At 44.1% G+C, this 20,355-nt stretch overlaps 1 protein-coding gene across 8 annotated transcripts in view; it reads right to left on the bottom strand.

Annotated features, from left to right (window-relative positions):
• The window catches only part of ACSL6 (acyl-CoA synthetase long chain family member 6), a 52,152-nt gene that overhangs the window by 1,981 nt on the left and 29,816 nt on the right, over positions 1-20,355 (bottom strand). For 6 of the 8 annotated variants that reach the window (XM_019642228.1, XM_019642233.1, XM_019642231.1 and 3 more), the window contains 10 exons: positions 20,094-20,171; positions 18,540-18,674; positions 18,030-18,164; positions 16,862-16,957; positions 15,770-15,842; positions 13,455-13,543; positions 12,621-12,737; positions 9,530-9,673; positions 8,001-8,102; positions 7,083-7,154 (listed from right to left, as the gene is read on the bottom strand). In XM_019642228.1, the coding sequence (XP_019497773.1) occupies positions 7,083-7,154; positions 8,001-8,102; positions 9,530-9,673; positions 12,621-12,737; positions 13,455-13,543; positions 15,770-15,842; positions 16,862-16,957; positions 18,030-18,164; positions 18,540-18,674; positions 20,094-20,171 (1,041 nt within the window). Of the gene's footprint in view, positions 1-7,082; positions 7,155-8,000; positions 8,103-9,529; positions 9,674-12,620; positions 12,738-13,454; positions 13,544-15,769; positions 15,843-16,861; positions 16,958-18,029; positions 18,165-18,539; positions 18,675-19,958; positions 20,037-20,093; positions 20,172-20,355 lie in introns of all 8 variants that reach the window. The other 2 variants (XM_019642235.1, XM_019642229.1) reach the window with 2 other exon arrangements.

Genomic DNA, 20,355 nt, shown 5'->3' with positions numbered 1-20,355 from the left:
GTGTTAGGCACTAGGGATACAAAGAAGAATAAGACACAGTCCCTGCCCACATGGAGCTTATCATCTAGTGAGAAATGCTACAGTATGATACTGCTACTATAGGAACAAACACAGAGAGGGGCACCTTTGGCAGGCAGAGTCAGTTGCTTTCCCAGAACCCACTCCCTACTTCTTCCATGCTAACAGAACCCTAATTTGGTTTGAGGCCAAAATTATCTATGTTAATCATGACAATCCCTTTCCCTGATTTTCCCGCTTCCCTTTCAGCTAGGTGGTAGCATGGTTCCACTTTTGGCTAATGAAAAGGAAAGTTTTGCTTTCCTAATAAAGGATTCAGAGATAGCTATCTCTACCCACTCTCCCTTTTTCCTTTCTTGAATATGAACAATGCCCAAAGCTATAGCAGCCACTTGTGAACATTAGGTGATAAACCAACATACAAGGAATAAAGTATAGAAAGACAGGCAGAGCCTAGGTCTTTGAGGACCTGTACCTGCCTTGGACTGCCTGTCTTTGGATTTCTAATGTGAGAAAAAACACAAAACACACCCTATGTGTTTAAGACACTGTGACTTTTCTGTTAGCACTGAATTGCATTTCTGATATAGCACCTAACCCAAGCTTGGACAAGATTCATTGAAAAGGGATGCTTGAGTTGAACTCTGTAAGCATTCACCAGATGGAGATAGCAAGAGAAGGGGAGTAGTTGTTATATGGCCTGAGAGGAGGGTGCCCTAGGCAAATGTGCCAAAGCACATTTGGAGCATTATAAGCACAGACTGAAGCATTTGGTACAAATGAAGAAGGAGAAATAGATGGGGCTGGGGAGATAGACTGGGGCCAAATTATAAAGGATCAATATGCCAAGATAGGGAGTTTGGACATGGTTCTCTAAACAATTTTTAAGAGTGAGAGAGAATCAGATGTCTCTTCAGAAAGATTACTCTGTTACGAATGGATTGAAAGTGAGATAAAAGTGGAAGCTGGAAGACCAGCCAAGAGGCAAGACTGATGGTGATCTGAGCTGTAAAGTTGGTTGAAGAGGCGGAAATAGACTTTGGAGGTAGAAAGGACAGGATTTACAATTGGTTTATGTAGGTGGTAAAGAAAGAGAGATAATAAGAATAGCTCTAGGTTTCTGCTTGAGCAGAAAAACTGGAGGAGGAGCAGAAAGAGTCTCAGGAGGTGGGAAGATCAAGTATCATGTTAAGTCTGAAACGCTCCTGAGACACTCAAGTGGTCTTTGGACATTGGATGTATAAGTATTACTATGTAGGACAGAGCTGCAGTCTGGGCTTGAGACAGAGAAGGAATGACTTGAGAAGCAGAAAGGAACTAGAATGTGGGTTACACAAGCCAGGAGAAGAGAAAGAGGTCACTGTCAGATGCTACCGTCATATGAGAACTGTTAATAAAAATCAATGGGCACAATCAGAAAATGACTCTTTTCAAAAATCAATGTATATACCACCTTATACCCATTAGGATGGCTATCATTCAAAAAACATAAAATAGCAAGTGTTGGGGAGGATATAGAGAAACTGGAACCCTTGTGCATTGTTGGCGTGAATAAACAATGGTGCAGCCACTGTGGAAAACAGTATGGCAGTTCCTCAAAAAATTAAAACTACCATATGACCCAGCAATTCCACTTCTGGCTATATATCCAAAAGAATTGAAAGCAGAGACTTGAACAGGTATTTGTACAGCTACATTCATAGTAGCATTAATTCACAATAGCTAAAATATGGAATCAACCCAAATGTCCATCAATAGATGAATGGATAAGCAAAATGTGTTCTATACATACAATGGACTATTATTCACTTTAAAAGGAAAAGAAATTCTGACATACGCTACAACATTGATGAACCTTGAGGACATTATTCTAAGTGAAATAAGCCATCACAAAAAGACAAATACTGTATGATTCCACTTATATGAAATATTATACTTAGAGCAGTCAAAGTCATAGAGACAGAAAGTAAAACGGTAGTTGCCAGGGGCTGGGAGAAGGGAGGTGGAACGGGGTGTTATTGTTTAATGGCTACAGGGTTTCATTTTATAAGATGAAAAGTGTTATGGAGATGGATTACAAAGGTATCTAATACCACTCAACTGTACACTTAAAAATGGTTAAGATGATAAATTTTATGTGTATTTTACCACAATAAAATATTGGTGAAAAAAAATAAATGTATGCAAAAGTCAATATGTTACTGATTGTTTTTAAAATCTCTGATGCTAACAGTCTAGTGCCCTGGCAGGTGGGTGTTTTGAGACGTCAAAGAATTCTTTGCTCAGAAAGCTCTGTATTACATTCACTGATTTTTCAGATCAAACAGTCAATATACAACTAACTCTAAAATAGCCATATGTCCAACTTCCTAAAGATTTTAAGAAAAATTCTAACAAATTCTGGCTATTTTTAAACCCATGCTTGTGACTTAAAAAATGTGAACATTTTCAAATGAGCACAGCATTAATAAATCAGATTCATCTTTATCTCTCAGAAATTTGTTCAAGTGAAGGATTCATTTTTGTTATAAAAAGAACAGCATTTTAAAGGATTCATGTGGAGGGGAAGAGAGAGATGACTTTAGGTTAAAACTAGAGCTAGCATTACAGGCAGCTGCCTCAACTGTATTTCACACATTAAAAGGATTTCAACTTGGATAGCCAGTATAAATAGCTGGAAATTTGGGCTCTAAGGGGGTATTATCGAATGTTTCAAAATTAGTTAAGGTTCTTATAAAAAGTGTTTTGTTTAAAAGCTTAGTGTTCTTGGGCCGGCCGAGTGGCTCAGTTGGTTAAGAGCTCACTCAAGAGTTTGAGCTCTGAGCAACAGCGGTTCGAGTTCCGGCCCGAGCTGAGCAGCTGCTGAGCTACCAACAGGTGGCAGGATGGCTCAGCTTAAAAAACAAACAAACAAAAAAAAAACTTAGTGTTTTTGATAGTCAAAGAAGCAAGGAGTTGGTAGGCAATAGGACTGCCACATTTCCCTCTGAAATATACTTTTTTCCTCATTTGTTTTCATCAAACATAAACCACCTTAGGGGACCCAAAATTCACTGGAAACAGGTCCCAAGAGAGACATTTTCAGACTATAGTTCGCTGGGAACTAGGGTTCTGTAAATGCCACTACTGCGGGTGGAATGGAGGTGTGTGTAGATGGGTAGGGGTGGGATGAGGTGGCAGAGAGGCTCCGGCCCCGAATCCCCCAGTACAGCACTTCTCTTTGTGTTGTGCATGCTCGACTTTCACAAACAATGTCACCTAAATACTGCTACTTAAACAAGTTTGGAAACCAATGACAAAAAATACTACTTAGCCCGAAGAAAGCATGAACACAATCTAAATCAAACTTAATCCTAGATACAGTGATTTAATTTAGTAACTCATGTTTACTGTCATAAAATGAAAAATTGAAAAACCAGCAGTGCTAATGTCCTTAGCTTTTTTTTTAAAAAAAGTTTTCTTCTGATAGAAACGGTATCACATAAAGACTTTTGGCCAGTACAAACCATCTATCCACCTTCTTCTATAAATGAAATGAATAATATAGTTTTAAAAGGAGATGCAAATGCCAACATATAATTTCTACAGCACCCTGAAGCCTGGGTTTCAGCTCCTCTGAGCTTCTAACAGCACATAGAGAACACTTTGCAGCTGGCACATGAGTCTGTATTCAGTACAGGGGTGGGGGTGGATGCCTTTGAAAATCTGGTAGTGACAAGCAGAAACAAAAAACATTCCAGTTCAGGAAAGATGGATTCCAAAGGGAGAGCTACATAATGCTATTTAGCTGGTAAGTAGCACGTAAAAAAAACATTATGGTGGCTCAGTTGGTTAAGAGCTCGCTCAAGAGCTCTGAGCAACAGCGGTTCGAGTCCCAGCCCAAGCTGAGCTGCCAACAGGTGGCAGGATGGCTCAGCTAAAAAAAGAAAAAAAAGAAAGAAAGAATGAAAATATTATGATCTTAGGAAGAAAGGACTGCCTCAACAGGTAGCTTCTGACTATCTGTCAAGCTAGCTACCTGCAGCAAGCCCAAAGGGATGACAGGGGGATCCACAGTTCATTGTGACTCTACAAAATAGTCTCTGTCTGGGCAGAGAACATGTAATTAAATCCAGCCTTATGGGCAGCCGAGCAATATGGCACTCAGCTCACCTTTCAGGCCCTTAGTGAGCAGATCAGAGGGGCACTGCTGCCAGGCTGCCTGTCCCTGCTCCAGTCTGACCTACAGCCCTGGGTCTATTTAGTTTCTTCCATAAAAATACCTATACAAATTGCTCCAGGAACTCAAAGTCTAGTCAGTAAGTGGAAAAAAAAAATGGGTCAAACCCAGTTGTTTAACTAACACTGACCTATAGGTCACAAACCTATAGTTTTTTTCCAGAAGCAAACCAATGATAAAACCAATTTTCATTTTTTATAAATAATTATATATTTCTACTAAAACCAAATTGTTGAATGTGGAAACAAAAAAGAACGAGCATCTTTAACCTCCTTTTATACCTAACACAACATAAAACACATTTTCCAATTTGTAATAAGCAAATTTCTTGTTGACGAAAGAAGGAGGTGCTTAATGCTTGCATCCTTCCTGAAACTATACTCTTGTCACTGAAAAGTGATTCCACGTTTTTTTAAAATTTAGAAATACTGTAACAGTTAAATATTGTATTGGAATAAAATACCTGAAAAGTGTCAATTTATGCCAACTCATTAAAGCACAGAACGTTTCATAGTTTTGAAGAAACAGTATTAGTACTTTATATTTTTCAATGGTATTGCTCAATGAAATAGTTTAACACGCAATATTATATTGCTTGTAGATAATAAACAGCGAATAATTTAGGACAGAAGGATAAAGTTTAAAAAAAGCATTTAAATTAATTAAAATAATCATTTCTAATTTAAAGGCAAAATGGTTAGGTAAGTATTCATTTCAATAACAGGAAATATATTTTTAGTGAGGGCTTCCCAGTTACAATTTGAAAAATTTATCAAGTGTCAACTTCACTTTGTATTGCCTATGCAAACTAATAAGGCATATAAATGTCAAGAAAATGGTTAGATCAGTTAAGTATTCTCAAATACTTGCCAGGTACCTACGTATTTTAATTATTGATACAATTACTCCTCTGTACTCATTAAAATATATCTTCCAAAGATCTATATAAATTAATAATGGTTGGCTTAATTCTAGCAATTGTCTGTTTCTAGAAATTACATTAATTTTTTTTTTATCTAATTCAAAGTTTAATTCATATCAACCCTGCCCAATAAGTCTGAACTTCTAAAGCTTTTGTTGGATGAGTTAAGCCTTGGGCATGGATATCTATGTGTGTGTGTGTGTGTGTGTGTGTGTGTGTGTGTGTGTATGTGTATGTGTATGGTTTCTTAAAAATTAGTATTAAGTCTTAATTGATCATTCATTTTTGAGAAAAGGGGAAAAAGACAAACTGACAATGGATTATGGATTAACTCAATTTATGATGAGCTTTGCAACACACCTGGACCCTCCTCAGGCACGAAGCCAGGCTTTTGCACTCCTTTAGTGGGTCAGCTGAGGGCGCAGCACACTGGCTGTGGTGGAGAGGATGCCACAGACCAACAAAGAGGTAACAGCCTTGGTAACAAAACTCAGGTCTTCAGGCTACCATGTGATTTCTCTGTATTGGACATTACCATGTCAGAGGGCAGAGTATTAGAGCGCAGTAACTGCTTAAGGCGTATGGAAAGTCAAGAAGAAGTCTCCTGTCAGTGAAAGCTCTAACGTGAGCAACGGTTAACACTGGAAACTTAGCCACAGGTCCCTTTTAAGCCTAATCCTAGGAGATGGTAGTCTTTTTCCAGGAAGAGGAATCTAGACGTGATTCTCCACATGCCCTGGGGCGAGTCACACATGCCAAACCCAGCAGGGGGCGTGCAGGCCTTTGGAATCACGGGAACTAACAGGCTTAGCAATCAGAATTGACCTTTCATTCAGAAAGAGAAACGTAACTTGCCTGAATGCCTCAAATCTTATAACTTTTTAAAATGAAGATTTATTCATCCATGTCTTATGTGCCCTAAAGCATGCTGTCAGGTGAGAGTAAAGCAATGTTTCTCAAACTAGGTTAATGTAAAGATCTATTTCAAAAGAAAAACAATTCTCTCAGCCCCTGAAACTATGTTTAGATTTCCTTAGTTTGAAACTTAAAAAAAATTAGTCTTAATCTATAGAAATGCTTTTTAATTGCAAATAATTGCTGTAAGAATTTTACATTTTAAACTGGCTTAAACATGTTCTTAGGCTATCATCAAAATATACAAAATTTAAAATTCTCATAAACCTTGCAGTATTATTCTCATAACACTATATTTGAGGACCATATTGGAGAAACAAAATTTTAAGAAAAACGATTATATTATTACATACTAGGTAATTTTAAAAATCATGTTTTTAAATATTTTTCTGCTTGAAAAATTTTTCTTTTTGAGTTTTTGATTCAAAAGGATTTATAAATAGTATACATAAGCAGAATCAAGTATGTTGATGACCTCAGTTACAGTAAGAACCCCAGCCTTGCGAAGACAGAAAGTCTTAGAGGACCGCTGTGTCTTTTCCTAACACATTCTTTGCTTCTTCCCCTTTGGAGAAGGCAGGCGGGCTGACAGATCCCTGGCCCAAGGAGCACAGTTTTTCCATGTCCTAGCAAGTAAGTTTGCCTGCTGCAGCCAAGAAGACGGTTCCCATAAAAGTAAATGTAAGACAGGACTGTGGTCTGGAGTATTCCAGGCAGCTTGGAGACAGACCGTGTACACATGATCTACTAGTGACGGCTAGAGTAACATTTCAGCTTACGAACATTCGTGATTATGACTGTCTCATTCGACACATGACCTATTTTAGTTCAGGACACAGGCTGTGACAAAGTCAGGTTAGAACAGGCCATGAGGGGTCCGCTGGTACACAGCCTGCCTGCAGGCCACAGCATGGAGGGTGGGGAATCTAGGTCACGGTCACTGTGGGTTCATTTAATTTTCATCACTACATGAAGGGCTATAACGAGTATGGGGAAAGTAATAGTTACCTGTTCAAAAGAATGGAGTCCACTTTCTTTTCCTAACCTCACCATATCTTCCAAAATGGCTTTCTTCAGTTCCTGAATTGAACCACAGAGGTAAAATTACAAGACCAAAAACAAATTTCACACCAACATGCTTTCCCCACCCTCCCAAATGGGGCTGACACTCCCTGGCAGCATGCCAACCACCACCTCTCATCTGGCAAGCAAGTGCCAGGCACAGCCAAAGGAGTGACCACGAACAGGCTAAGGGACTGCCTTATTGTTTTAAGTGGCCTTCTGGCCTGCCTCGTGAATCCCAGGGGCCCTGTCACCCCCAGAAAAGCCCAGTGCCCAGCGGGAGTGCAAGGGTCCATGGCTGCTGCTGAGAAACAGACCATGGGACCGGAGGAGCCGATGCTGAGCAGAGCACAGAGACCCTCTCCCACAGGACCCTACAAGTGTCACGAGACGGTTTCCGGAAGGTGTGAGTGGCTAAAGCTCGAAGCAGAAAGAACGGTTGCTTTTTTGATTCCATGACTGTCTCTCTAAGCCCAGTAGATACAAAATCCACCTCACATTTGTATAGAGCATGCCTAGTGAGTCAGAAGGCCTATGCTCCTATCTGATACTGCTGGTAACCAGCTGTGGCCTTGGGCAAGCCACTGCCTTCTCTGGACTCTCCTGCAAGCTGCCAAACAAGAGGGCTGGGCAAGCTTTCTGCGACGTCTCCTGGCTCTAAAATTCAACAGTTTATCAAACTTCCTAAGAAGAAATATGAGCTCCTTCAACAACAAAAACAGATGAACTTCTGATTTAGGATTCCCACCATGTATAAAGTTAGAAATTTCCCTACGTGTTCAAATTTCACTGGTCTGCTGTTTTTCTGTTCCCTTGTTATAAAAGTTCCAGCTACCTTTTAGGAAACAGCCCTGAGGCACAGACCTTATTGGCGCAGAGCTCCGCGTATGTCCCTTCAATGCCTCTCTTCTGGGCCCAGGCCGGCATGACTTCAGGGTCGGGCACCACAATGCCCACCAGAAAGGCCTGCGACCCACCAGAGAAAAACACAGTCATGATGGAAGCTCCTGTTTTTTTAGGTTTTTTTCTTATCTGCCATATTTATTTCAATTTTTTTCTAAAATTATGAAAATTTAGATATAGATAAAAAATTAAAGATACTAGTACATGATATACCCATCATGAAGATAAAACAGTTACCAAAATTGACAAAAGTTTTTTTTTTGTTTTTTTTTTTTTAGCTGAGCCATCCTGCTACCTGTTGGCAGCTCAGCGGCTGCTCAGCTCGGGCCGGAACTCGAACGGCTGTTGCTCAGAGCTCAAACTCTTGAGCGAGCTCTTAACCAACTGAGCCACTCGGCTGGCCCTTTTAATTGACAAAAGTTTTTATTCAATCATGAGAGCTCTTTATTATTTTTAAAAAATATATTTTATTAGAGTGTAGTTGGCATACGATATTATATTAGCGACAAAAGCTTTTAAAGTGGTTATTTTTGGTCCAGCATCAAAAATAATCTCTTGGTATTCTCAGACTCCACCCTTTTCTAAAAATAAATATATTACTATGTTATGAAATATTTCCACCAATATATCACACATTCTTTACTGTTTATTTTCTGATCTATTTCTTTAACTTTGTAAAAAAATGAATAAAGAATAAGCTTAGAGATTAAGAATCAGTAAAGTTAGAACTATATGTACCTTTAATTCTCATGCTAATCTTAAATGAGTACATACATCTTCAGGATGCTAATCAAACAACTCTATGAACCAAAACATATATTTGTCAGGATTTCCAGACCATTTTAAAATTGTCTCATTAATACGGTCCTCCATTTCCTTAATATAGTTCATTAAATTATTAAAAAATAATTTAATAGTATTTAATTACATATAAATCCAATGAAAGCACAGAATATATTCACAGTGATCTTTCTGACTTCAAATCAAAATGACATTGAAAGCAGAATAAAAATAAATCCTCTCCAAATAATTTAACCTAAACTATAGTAACATATTAGTTTAATATATTAAGCTATATTATCATCAGTCCCATTATTTGCAACACTATACCCATTTACCTGTAAAGTTCATTTCCATATTTCAAAATCAAAACAGTAGAAACCCTGAATCTTGCTTTAGCACCTTACCTCAAAACTCCTCTTGGAAGTAATAGAACATAAGTTAAAAGCAGTGGGAGTGTCCAGTACTACTACTTCAAGCAACTTATTTACCTAACTGCAATTTATCAAACTGTAAGCAATTAAGACTTCTTCTTTAACACGGAATTTTTTTTTCATGAGCTAATACGCAGGAGAATACCAGTGTCTGATTAGAAATTAATGTTTACCACTTTACTCAAATACCAAATACTTAGGAAATTATTCCGAGGTAACTCTAGATTTTTCAGCAGGCCCAGTGCGTGCGGGAGGGCTGAAGCATAGGGGACTCACCTTCAAGCTGTCCCCATGGACATAGGTTTGTGCCACAGGCTCACTCCGGATGTAGATGTTCTCAATCTTCTCGGGTGCAACATATTCTCCCTGAGCAAGTTTAAATATGTGCTTCTTCCGATCAATAATTTTAAGAGTTCCCGCCTACGGAGTTGGACACACAGCTTCGTAAAAAGATGGCATTCCTGAGCCTGAACCCCTTACTCCTGTCCTGTCCCACCCTGCAGACCCCACTAGGATCTGTTCTTCCATCTGACATTGCTGCTCCTTGAGCCACCATGCAGCTGGAGAGAGCCACTGTGCACCACAGGTTGATGGTTCCCAAGCTCTGCTGGGCGCGCATGCCCACCGTCCTTTCCCCGTCGGCATTTACCCGCTTAGTCCCCCCTCCCATCCCCGCCACGCTCACGCCCCGCAACAGGTGTTCTCCGCCTCAGAAGGCCAGCTATGTTCCCACCAGGGCTGCCCTCTCGCCCAGGCCCTTGCTCCAGCTGTCCCTTTTCTCATCAGCATCTTTGGATTCACTCCCTTAAGCCATGTTTAGTTCTCTTGCTCCAGCTACGGCCCTCCACTCCCCAAGAGCGGGCCCTCCATCCCCCAGCAAATAGCACAGCTCTGGCAGAGGCCCCCAGTAACTCCTACCTGGTGAGCCAGATGGTATTAGGAGTCCTCACCCCTCCAGGACCTCTGCAGCAGGCAAGCCACCCCTTCGGCAGTGAGTGCCTGTGCCCCTGGCCTCCAGGACCCCGACTCACCTCCCTGCCTCCCCTCAACCTTTTTTGAGTTTCCCAGGTGATTCGCTGGGTCTCTCTCTTTGGCTCAACGCTTGAATGTCGCATGTTCCTCGCCTCCAACAACAATGCTCAAGGTATTGAGTTAGCTCAAGGTAACTGCTATTTATCTTTTCATTGGCCACTCCCACGTCTGTTTAAGCTTTCAGCCAGATCCCTTCACTGAGTTCGAGACCAAGAATCTAACTATCCTCTGAAAACTTCCAAAACCAGTCCGTTTGCAGTATGCAACATGCCCCCAAGGAAGCTCATCACCACCTTCCACATGCCTGTCCGAACCTGGGGTGGCCTTGCCATTTGCCTCCTGGGACTTCTAGCCGTCAGGTCATCCATCCTCACTCATAAATCCCTCTCACATCTCCCTCTCTTCCCCAAGCAAACCTCTTCCTGACTGGGCTTCTGCATACACTCTGTCCCTGTTCCATCTGTTCCATGCACCAGAACCAGAGCAGTCTCTCCAGAAGAGAAGGACAAGCGGGCCCTGTTTTGCTCAAAACCCAGGCTGGACATTATACATTTTCCCTACACTGGCTCCTTTGGTCTTCGTGGCACCCCATGAGCTGGGTGTCATCACCTCCATTTCACAGATGAGAAAAGGGAGGATCAGAAAGGTTACTTAACTCCTCCTAAGTCACACAGCTAGGAGGCAGGGAAACCAGGATCTCAGTCAGGTCTTTCTGGATCAGAAGCTTGGACCTTTTCCTTGATCTAGCTAATACTATTCCAAAATAATAATAATTTTTAAAACTCGGCTCCCACAGACTGCCTGCCTGCTGTCTTGGGCTTTGAGCTCAGGCACAACACTAGGTGCTTTACATGAAGTAATTTACTTGCTTCTCACAACCCCCTGCAAGGTGGGTGGTTTCATCCAAGTTACAGGGCATCAGTGACAGAGCCAAGGTTTTGTGGGGCTTCAAGCTTTCCAATTTTCAGGGCCCTCTTTCAGAAAAATAACATAAAACGAAGTGCAGAGCCTTGGAAGAGGCCTATGCAAAGAGGGGACCTGAAGCCTAAGCTTCCTTAGCTGATGGGACAGTCTGCCCCCCACCCAGTGTGCAGGGCCCCGCTGACTTCTCCAGCTCTCCCCCGCCCCCACCACACACACACCTGTGGGCCCTCAGAACTGCTTGCTTCATACCTCTGATATCTCTCCACCCAGCAGTGCTGTTACCCCTGCCCTGACTGTCTTTCCCACTCTCTCCTCTCCCTCAGAGCATGACTCATATCCTGAGACTCAGATGCAGCCGGCGCCTGTCCTCCGCCTCTCCCCAGGAGAGCATGGCCCTGAGCTCATATCAACCGTGTTGGGCTGGGACCTGTCTCTACCCTGAGCACAGTCCCTGGCCCTGGACACACACCAAGGACACATCCTTGTCTGCTGCAGGAGTCAGGGTTTCTCAAAGGGAAGCACCCGGATCGAAGCAGGGGCAAATCAGCCGGCCAGCCCAGAGGAGCCCCGGAGGGCTCAACACCAGTCACATGGCTGAAAAACTCAGCACCCCAGAACACCTACCCCAAACCTTAGCGATTTCCTGGAGACACAGGAGAGGTTCTGGATGGGGGAGCGGGGGCGGCGGCGCATCAGGCAAGGGCTCTCAGTTTCAGTGACAGAGCCTTTTTCTGCTCACAGCTTTCGTCTAAGCATCTCCTATGTGCCAGGCATTGTGCTAAGTGCTTTACAGGTATAATCTCATTTATTCCTGACAACTATAACTATAGAAGTAAGCACCAGTAATATCCCATTTTATAAATGTCAGAGTGAAGTACAATAACTGGTTTGGGCTAACAGTTGGGGGCCACAGCCAAAGAGTGTCATGTGGCCTCACACTCTTATTCTACAAGTGAGCCAATGGGGAGTCCCAGAGAGGAATGAGGCTTTGCTCACGTCTCGAGAGCGGCTGCTAGCAGAGCCAGAGGAACTCAGCCCCAAGCTTTTCCTACTGCTCAGTGCCACCTTTCAGCTAGGGGCCAGCATCCGTGGGCTCCTTTCTCCTATACTCCCCCCACCAGGTTCCACAGCACTCTCAGGTCTCTTTCTGGAAACCATTAAGTGAAGGGAGTGGGCCTCACATTCCAGCTCTACCGTCTCACAAAGCCACTGTCACATGCCTCAGGAGGGTGGAAGAGGTGGCTTTGGGGGCAGGGTAAGGAAGACCCTCCCAATCCACCCCCCCCCAAGGCGTTCCTGAATCACTAGTTGTCAGGGAGGACAGGGAGGAGACCCCTGCCTCAGGGCACATCAGATTGATACCCGCCCACCACTCAAATGTTTGGCGCTCCAAGGTTCCAAACACACGCACCGGCAGCCACTTTCCGATGTCTCCAGTGTGAAGCCATCCGTCGCTGTCCAGGGCCTCCTTTGTTTTGTCTGGATCTTTCAAGTAACCTTTGAATACATTTGGTCCTCTCACACATATCTGTAGGGACAAATGACCGGTTTCTCTCAGCTCACAATGAGGAATCCTCAGCTCAGCATGAGGATTCCTGACGTGAGGCTATCCTAAGGCAGGTGTAGAATAATGTACACTCTCCCACAGGAAATCCACTGATGAAAACAGAGGATGGGGACAGCCACCCCTGTCCCCTCTCATCAGCATCCTTTCCATCTGTCCTGTCTACCCTGGCCACCCCAGGCCTCCCTCCACCTTCTTTTCTTCCTCAGGGACACCCTGGCCTTCAGCATATGTTTCTTTGACACTAGATGGGATCTCATCAGATATCAATGGCTGACTGATTCTACCAGAGATGCTTAAGCCCCTGCTTCATGACCAGGCAGTCGGTCACCCCTCGGAATGCACAAGTACAGGCCAGCTCTATCTACCCCATCCGGCCTATTTGCAAACGGTCATGTTTCTGCTGGGACAGTTCCACAGCAGCAGGCCAAGCCCTTTAAGGAAGAAATGGATTTTTTAAAAAGCTTGGAAATTCCCAATCTTGATTTAGACCAGCCCAGTCCCAGCCTTGCTTCATAAACAGGAGAGAAAATGCTGATTTCAGCTGAGCCAAATTCATCAGCAATTTAAAGTGACTTTACACATAGGGTACAAGGAAAATAATTCCATTTCCTTTTTGTTTTTCTTTTACTCACTACATGTAGCCTCCACAGACATGAATGGCTAAAAGCTGAAGTTTACCTCTCCCTCTCCTTTGCAGGTCCAGTAGTTCAGTTCCTCAACATCAATGAGCTTGATGTGATTGCAGGGCAGAGGCGCCCCTACGTGCCCTAGAACACCAGAGCAATATGGCAGTGGTCAGCGTTCAGATCAATTTCAGCACTAAAGATGCTCCATGCCATGCAAACCCCCCACGAGGTCAAAGTAGGGAACCATAGATGGAAAGCAATATGCCTTTACATGGGCATTTGTCACAGGCAAACATGATAAAAGAAAATTCTAGAGAAAGGAGAGGCCGACCTCTATGGGGCCTTTGTTTTATTTCCATTTGATTCTTAAAGAAAGTCTACACTTTTTTTTTGAGCCATCCTGCCACCTGTTGGAAGCTCAGTGGCAGCTCAGCTCGGGCCATGAATCAAACTGGTGACCCTGTTGCTCAGAGCTCGCACTCTTGAGCGAGCTCTTACCCAACTGAGCCACTCAGCCAGCTCCATTTGATTCCTAAAGAGATGGACAGATACACCTGGCCTAGCACCAAACTGCACAGGGTCTGTGGTGGGGCTCACACACACACCTGTCAGGGTGTTTTACAATAACAGGGCTCATATTAAAACATTGTCTCCATTGTCAGATCACACATCTTGGTTTGGGGGTCATAACATATTGTCATCAACGCTTTTCCTCCAGTCACCAGACTGTTGATTCATGTGCATGTTAATCATCTAGAAATCTTGTTAAAATGCAGGCTCTGGTTCAGTCTGTCTGAGATGAGGCCTGATAGTACGTATTTCTTTCAGGCCCCCAGGTGACGATGCTCCTGGTCCACATACTACACTTTGAGTAACAAAGGAATGGAAAACAGGATGAGGTAACTCACCCCTGAAAAATAAGACTTCAAATTTTCTTGGTGTTATATAGTCCAACCATGAAATTACACCAAAGTCATTTTCTAGTAATTTGTGTGTGTGTGTGGGGGGGGGGGAGGGGCGGGCGGCTATTACAGAATTCACTGGCAAGGTGGGTGGAGTTTTTAACCAGGTGCTGGCCAAGGTCCTGAAAGGAAAGTGAGCCTCATAGAAGAAATATGAGGCGGTAACACTGTTGTCTCTTAAATGAGAGGCTGCAAAATCTTTTACAAAGATAGCTATCCTCTCATACTCAATAGCCTTTTCAAGTTTTATGGTAAGGATGAATAAAAAAGGCAAAACTTCAAGTGTTTCACATAGGAAAATGTAGAGGAGGACACAGAGGGAAGTGTGTGCAAATGGAATAGGATACATGAGAGTGATCAGTAAATATGATGGCAGCAATAAGAAAAAAGTTAAGTGAACCAGGACCTCAGAAAAGTACTTGTAATGGATTTACCAGTGGTATAAAGATCAAAGAATTTATATACAAAAAGGCTTTATTCAGCTAGAGTTTAAGAGACAAAACTCAGACAAAATTTAAAATGCTTCTGTATTTGACTTGGCCAAATACAATCTGGATTTAGAGCCTACCTATCATGTTTCTGCTGACTACCTCAAGGTGCCCTGAAACTAGTATTGCATTACTGAGCATACTTCCTGTACAGGCATGTCACCCCAAGTTTTCTAATTTGCAGTTGAACAAACTTAAGCATGAAGAGTGGCCCCAGGCTCACAGAGGAAGCTGGTACCCTGAAGTATTCTTTTGCTGAATGTTTTCCAAATTCTTCCAGTGTCTGGTCTGAATTTATTATGGACAATACAGGGGCTACCTACTGCTTCCTCTTGCTTTGAAAGGTGAGTCCTCTCTGAATGAGGGTATGGATAGGAGCTGTTCCTTCCTGAGGTTGCCACTGCCTTCAAGATATTAACATCCCAGAAGACCATAGTTCCCTAAAGGCCTTGGAAATGGCCCTTTAAGAAAGGATGCTCTGGCCATTAAGTTGCCTCTTCTTCCTTAGTTATATCCAATTCATAGCCTGCGTCCTTCATTCTAAATCAACTATAAACAAGGCTATGTGGTATTCAGAATCTATGAAATCTAACATACTGATATTATAATCATTTTTCCACCTAGAGCTGTGTTTTGTGATCTATTACTTCTTCTTCTTCTTTTTTTAAACATGACTTCTATTTATCTACAAAAGAAATGGGCAAATTGCAAAGAAAATAATATAAAAATATGTAGCCAAAGGAACAATAGATCCCTAATGCTACATTCCAGACATAAACACCATCAGTGTTTTTCTTCTATTTCCGTTGCTTTTTTCCAAAGTGCCCATGTAAATTTACTTTCCATGAGAAAGTGTGGGAGCCATTTTATCTCCGCAGTGCCTCGTGAACCATTCCCACATCTCCCATCCATCCTACCTGAGGTCCAGTCCCCAGGTGTGGTAAAGGTACATCCTGCTGTGCACTCGGTTTGGCCGTAACCTTCATAAACCTTCAAGCAAAACACGGAAACCACACTGTGGGCACATGCACTCCCACAGCTGGCTGGCCGCCGTCTTCAGGCAGCCAAGCTCCTACTGAGCACCTGGCTGCTTCATGGGGAGGGGAGGTGCTCTGGAGGTAGGTAACCCCAGGTGAAGCTGAACACAGACAACAGGTGTGGCTACTTTGCCTGGAAGAAGGGCTATTTTTACCACAGACGCTGAGCTTAGTACTAGATAAGGTTATGTGGTTTGGGGGTAAAGATTTCTGACCTATTTTCAACCACTGGCTCTATGTATTTTTCATTTGTTTAAGATATATTAAAGACAAACACTTTAAAATCTACTCTGCTTTATTTTGTCTCTGTTAAGATATTCCCCTCCAGAGGCCCATGTGCGTGTAGGACCACACCATGTGGTAGAGTATGTCCTTAAGAGGGCCAGGCCACGTGGCATAGAGGAGGAGGCCAGCGGCTTCGAAAGCATGAAACTTTAAGCATGCACACTGATGAAACAAATGTTCCTACTTTACTTAACACTCATCAGTCACAACATGTTACTATACCCTGCATATGTAGGAATTTAATAAATATTAATTGAATGTATAAATAAAGGAATGGATTTTTTAGAGATGAAAAAAGCCTATTGAATCAAATGACAAAACACAAATGGACTTCCATCATCCCTGCCCTTATGCTCCTTTTCTTGGTTGGGGGATATTTTTCAGGCTGGAGGATGCTAAGGTGCTGTTACAGGTGTGCTACAGGTTCTCCAGCACCTTGGTGATCCACATACAGTTTAGCAAACCCCTTTTCCCAGAGTGGATACACCTGGGCTTTCCAGATGGTCACAAGATCATCTTGGCTTTCACTGGCTCTGGGATGTTTTCATCCTCAGAGGAGAGAGTTTTTAATCCCACAAAAATCTTACCTCCAGGATCCTTCTCTGTGCTGTAAAGGGTATACTGGGTTTCCAGCCCCGCCTTAACACACATCTCATTGCCCCCAGGAAGGCCACAGAAAGGCAATACCTGGCACCCCAGAGCTGCACGGAGAAATCCCAGGACAGTCGGTGATGCAGGGGCTGCTCCAGTGACTATCATGCGTACACATCCACCAAGACTGGCCTGTGGGGAAAGACAAGAACCTGCCAAAGTCTGTGCGGCTGGAGGTGACATCTGGCCCATCTGGGCCTCACCCAAGGTCAACATTCAACAACTGGACCCTACTTGGACCCTAGTATAGAGGAGGCCTGAGGACTGCACAACACATGGGGTGAGGAAGTCCCTTCACCTTCAAAATGAACAAGACAATCAGCTTTGCAATTCAACCCACAATATAGCCAACTCTTTTATGTCTTTTGAGATAAGTGCCCTTAGTCTATGTGGCATTGTACAATTTTGGTTCTTTCCTTAAAATACACAGCTGCTCCCTCACTCTCCCATCATTTGCAAGCATCCAACAGCAATTACTTAGGACAATTCCTTCCCACTTCCACCTTAATGGCCTAGACTTTTCTCATTTATAAATAAATCAATACCATGCTCTGCTCTATTTACTATGCACTGCAGAGGACAAAGAATTTTTTAAATGTGTTGTTTCTGTAAGTTGAGCCAAGAGAGTTTAAATATTAATTTTCATAGCCAAAAATAGAGTAGTAAGGAAAAAAACGAGCAATGATACTAATTAACTACAAATTCCTTGGGTAATACAGAGCTTGGAAACTTGAGTGGGGATCCAGAAATGAGTAATTCATGATCAGCCTGGTTTGGGGAGAGGTTGACAGGATAAGAAACAGGAAGGGAAAGGAAGATTCCGGGCCAACTCTCTAGAACCTAGTGCTGCTGGAAAGCCACTTAGCAGGGCTACAGGGAGGACAGGAGAACCTTCAGGTCCCAGGAGTCCTTGGGGGACCTGACCACCTAAGGACAAAGTTGCCCAGGTGCCCGTGGAGGCCAAGGGACCTACCTTCCGGGGATCCCTCTGGCTGGGTGCCTTTGGCGAATATAACACATCTCCAAATAACAAAAATGAGTCCTTTAAGATTTCAACGGTAGCTTAAGCTTTGATTTCATGACCAAATGATTATTACTTTATAGTAAGATTACAGGTCACTGGGATGAACTTCTCTAATTCTTCTGTAAGGTCATCTGTTGGACGCGTGTGTGTCACTCTATAATCACTTGCTCATTTTCTTACCTGAATCTTATTAAAGAAGAGTTCGTCCCAGATACTGTCATTCCTGATGATTCCACTCCGGACCTCCGCCTGTTTACGCTTTGCTGCAAACTCCAGGAGCCAGCGCTTTAATGGTGTGTCTGCCTGGCTGAAGATCTGAGGAACAGGAGTTAGAAACAGCTGCCGGGCCTGCATGTCCCACCTCTAGACATACCCCCAGGAAGAAGGCCCAGACTGGACAACAGAGACCCCATGCTCCATTTTGCCCTTGCAGGAGGTCAGTGAAAGTGTGACACCCAGCTAAAGGTTAACACTACTGAGATCTGGGCATGCTGTGTGGCTAGAAATTCCTGACCAAAAAAAAAAAAAAAAGATCTCCGCATTGAAGGCTTTGGAGAATAGGAAGAAAACAGGATGGGGGGAACCTGGGGGCGGGGGCGGGGCAGGGAAAGCTTGCCTGGGGCTCCAGACCCCCATCCATACACGCAGGTGCCAGGCCCCGCAGCCTGGCCAGACTCCCTGCAGGCTCACCTTGTCATACATTCGGTTCAGCAGTCGTGGGACCACAGGGAAGATGGTGGGGCACAGAGCTTTCATGTCATCTGAGAGGAGACGAATGTCTCCCTGGAAGAAGCCGACACGCCCTCCATGGCAGTAGACAACAGACTGGAGGGAGAGGACAGGAAGGGAGGAGTCCCTCAGGGCGGTCACTCCTGGCCACAGTCCAGAGCTGTCCACAGTTTTGCCCTACATGGAGGGCGCCTATGACCCTCTAACCCAGCTCTGGATGCTACCATGAGACACTGAACACCATCTGAGGTGACACCCCCCACCCCACCTCACCACCCTCCCACTAAGTCCCATGGGGAGGAAAGCAGGAGACAGAATGGAATCAGGGCCTTTGGGGATGCCAGAGCAGCCCGTGTCACTGTGCTGGCCCTTCCTGCTCACACCCAGACCCTGGACAGGGGCCTCCCTGGGGACTCAGGTCTCTGGACTGTACTACATCCTATGAATGGGTCTGCTCCAGGCCTCAGAAGTCTGTGGATTTTCCTGGGATACCTCAGCAACTCTGGAAGGATGTGCAGTGCCCATGAGTACTGGAAATGCTGCTCATGTTGGGTGGGGGGCAATGGGAAATCCTGGCTGATTGCTGATGGGACTAGGAATGTGCCAGGGGCCTAATATGTGCTCCTGTCCTTAACGCACATAGCAGTCTTCCTGTTAGGGAGATAGTACTTGTATCTGCACTCACAGGTGAGGAATGCAAAGAGGTAACGGGACCTGCCCAGAGTTACAAATCTAGTTCATAGTCATTGCCGGCATTCTAATCTATGTCTGGAAAGCATGCCCAATATGCCAGGTGTCCCCCAAGGCAAGATAGGAGAGGCTTAGAAGACACAGGCTGGCTCCTTGAGTGACACACACATAGAGAATTCTTTGTCCCTGCAACATCATGTGGACAACCCCCCCTCAACTCCCTCTGCACCCCCATAAGGCCTGCCTCAGAGCCAATCATAATGCCAGTCCCATCTACAGCCTGAGGGGTCATGACAGTTTGATTCCCTAATTTTACTGTCTTCTTTTTTAGGAGTTCATGAGTAATGGAGGTTATGTAATATGTGTTTTGGCCATAAATGGAGCCATACTGTACAGAGGTTGAGTGGTAAAGCATTTCTGCAAAGCTGTGATGCTCCCTGAGCAGATGCGATCAGCTGGGGCCTCTCTTAGTCCAGGTGTGTACACAGGTATGACAGGGCAGGCCTGGGCTCTCCCTTGGAGCCATGCTCCCAGGAGAGCCAGGTGGGTGGCCAAGGTCCTCTGACCCCTGTAGTACCTTCTGAGGACAGGACAATTTAGCTCTCCTTCCTGGCACCAGTGACAAATGACACCCTGCTAGGGTTCTGGGCTCTGGACACAGACTGTGCCTCCCTGAAGCCAGGGCCTTACCTGCACCATTCGCTCAAACATGTGTGCTAAAGGCAAATAGGAAATGTGCACATCCGCACAAGTGGGAGCCCACTGACTCTGCAAGAAAAGAGAAGGAGCCCAGGCAAGGCCCGGTCAGCGAGGTGGGCGTCTTACCTGGATCACTCTCTCAAACATGTGAGCCAGAGGCAGGAAGGAGACGAGCACATCGTCCTGTCTCGGAAAGATCACTTTCTGCAGGTGATGGGCATGGGAGACAGAAAGGCAAGAAACACTGACAGGAAGACAACAAGAGAGTCATAAAACAATAAAGAGAAAATGGTCCTGGAGGGGCAAACAGGAAGAGGGGGAAGGGGAATGGGGAGGGGGTGGGGGACAGAGAGAGAGGTGAGATGAGAGAGAGAAAAGAATGGGAGAG

This window comes from Hipposideros armiger, unplaced genomic scaffold (genome assembly GCF_001890085.2).
Source record: "Hipposideros armiger isolate ML-2016 unplaced genomic scaffold, ASM189008v1 scaffold_66, whole genome shotgun sequence".
In the NCBI taxonomy this organism is placed as follows: domain Eukaryota; kingdom Metazoa; phylum Chordata; class Mammalia; order Chiroptera; family Hipposideridae; genus Hipposideros; species Hipposideros armiger.
Note: the sequence above shows the minus strand (reverse complement) of the source record. Positions and strands in the feature narration are given on the sequence as shown.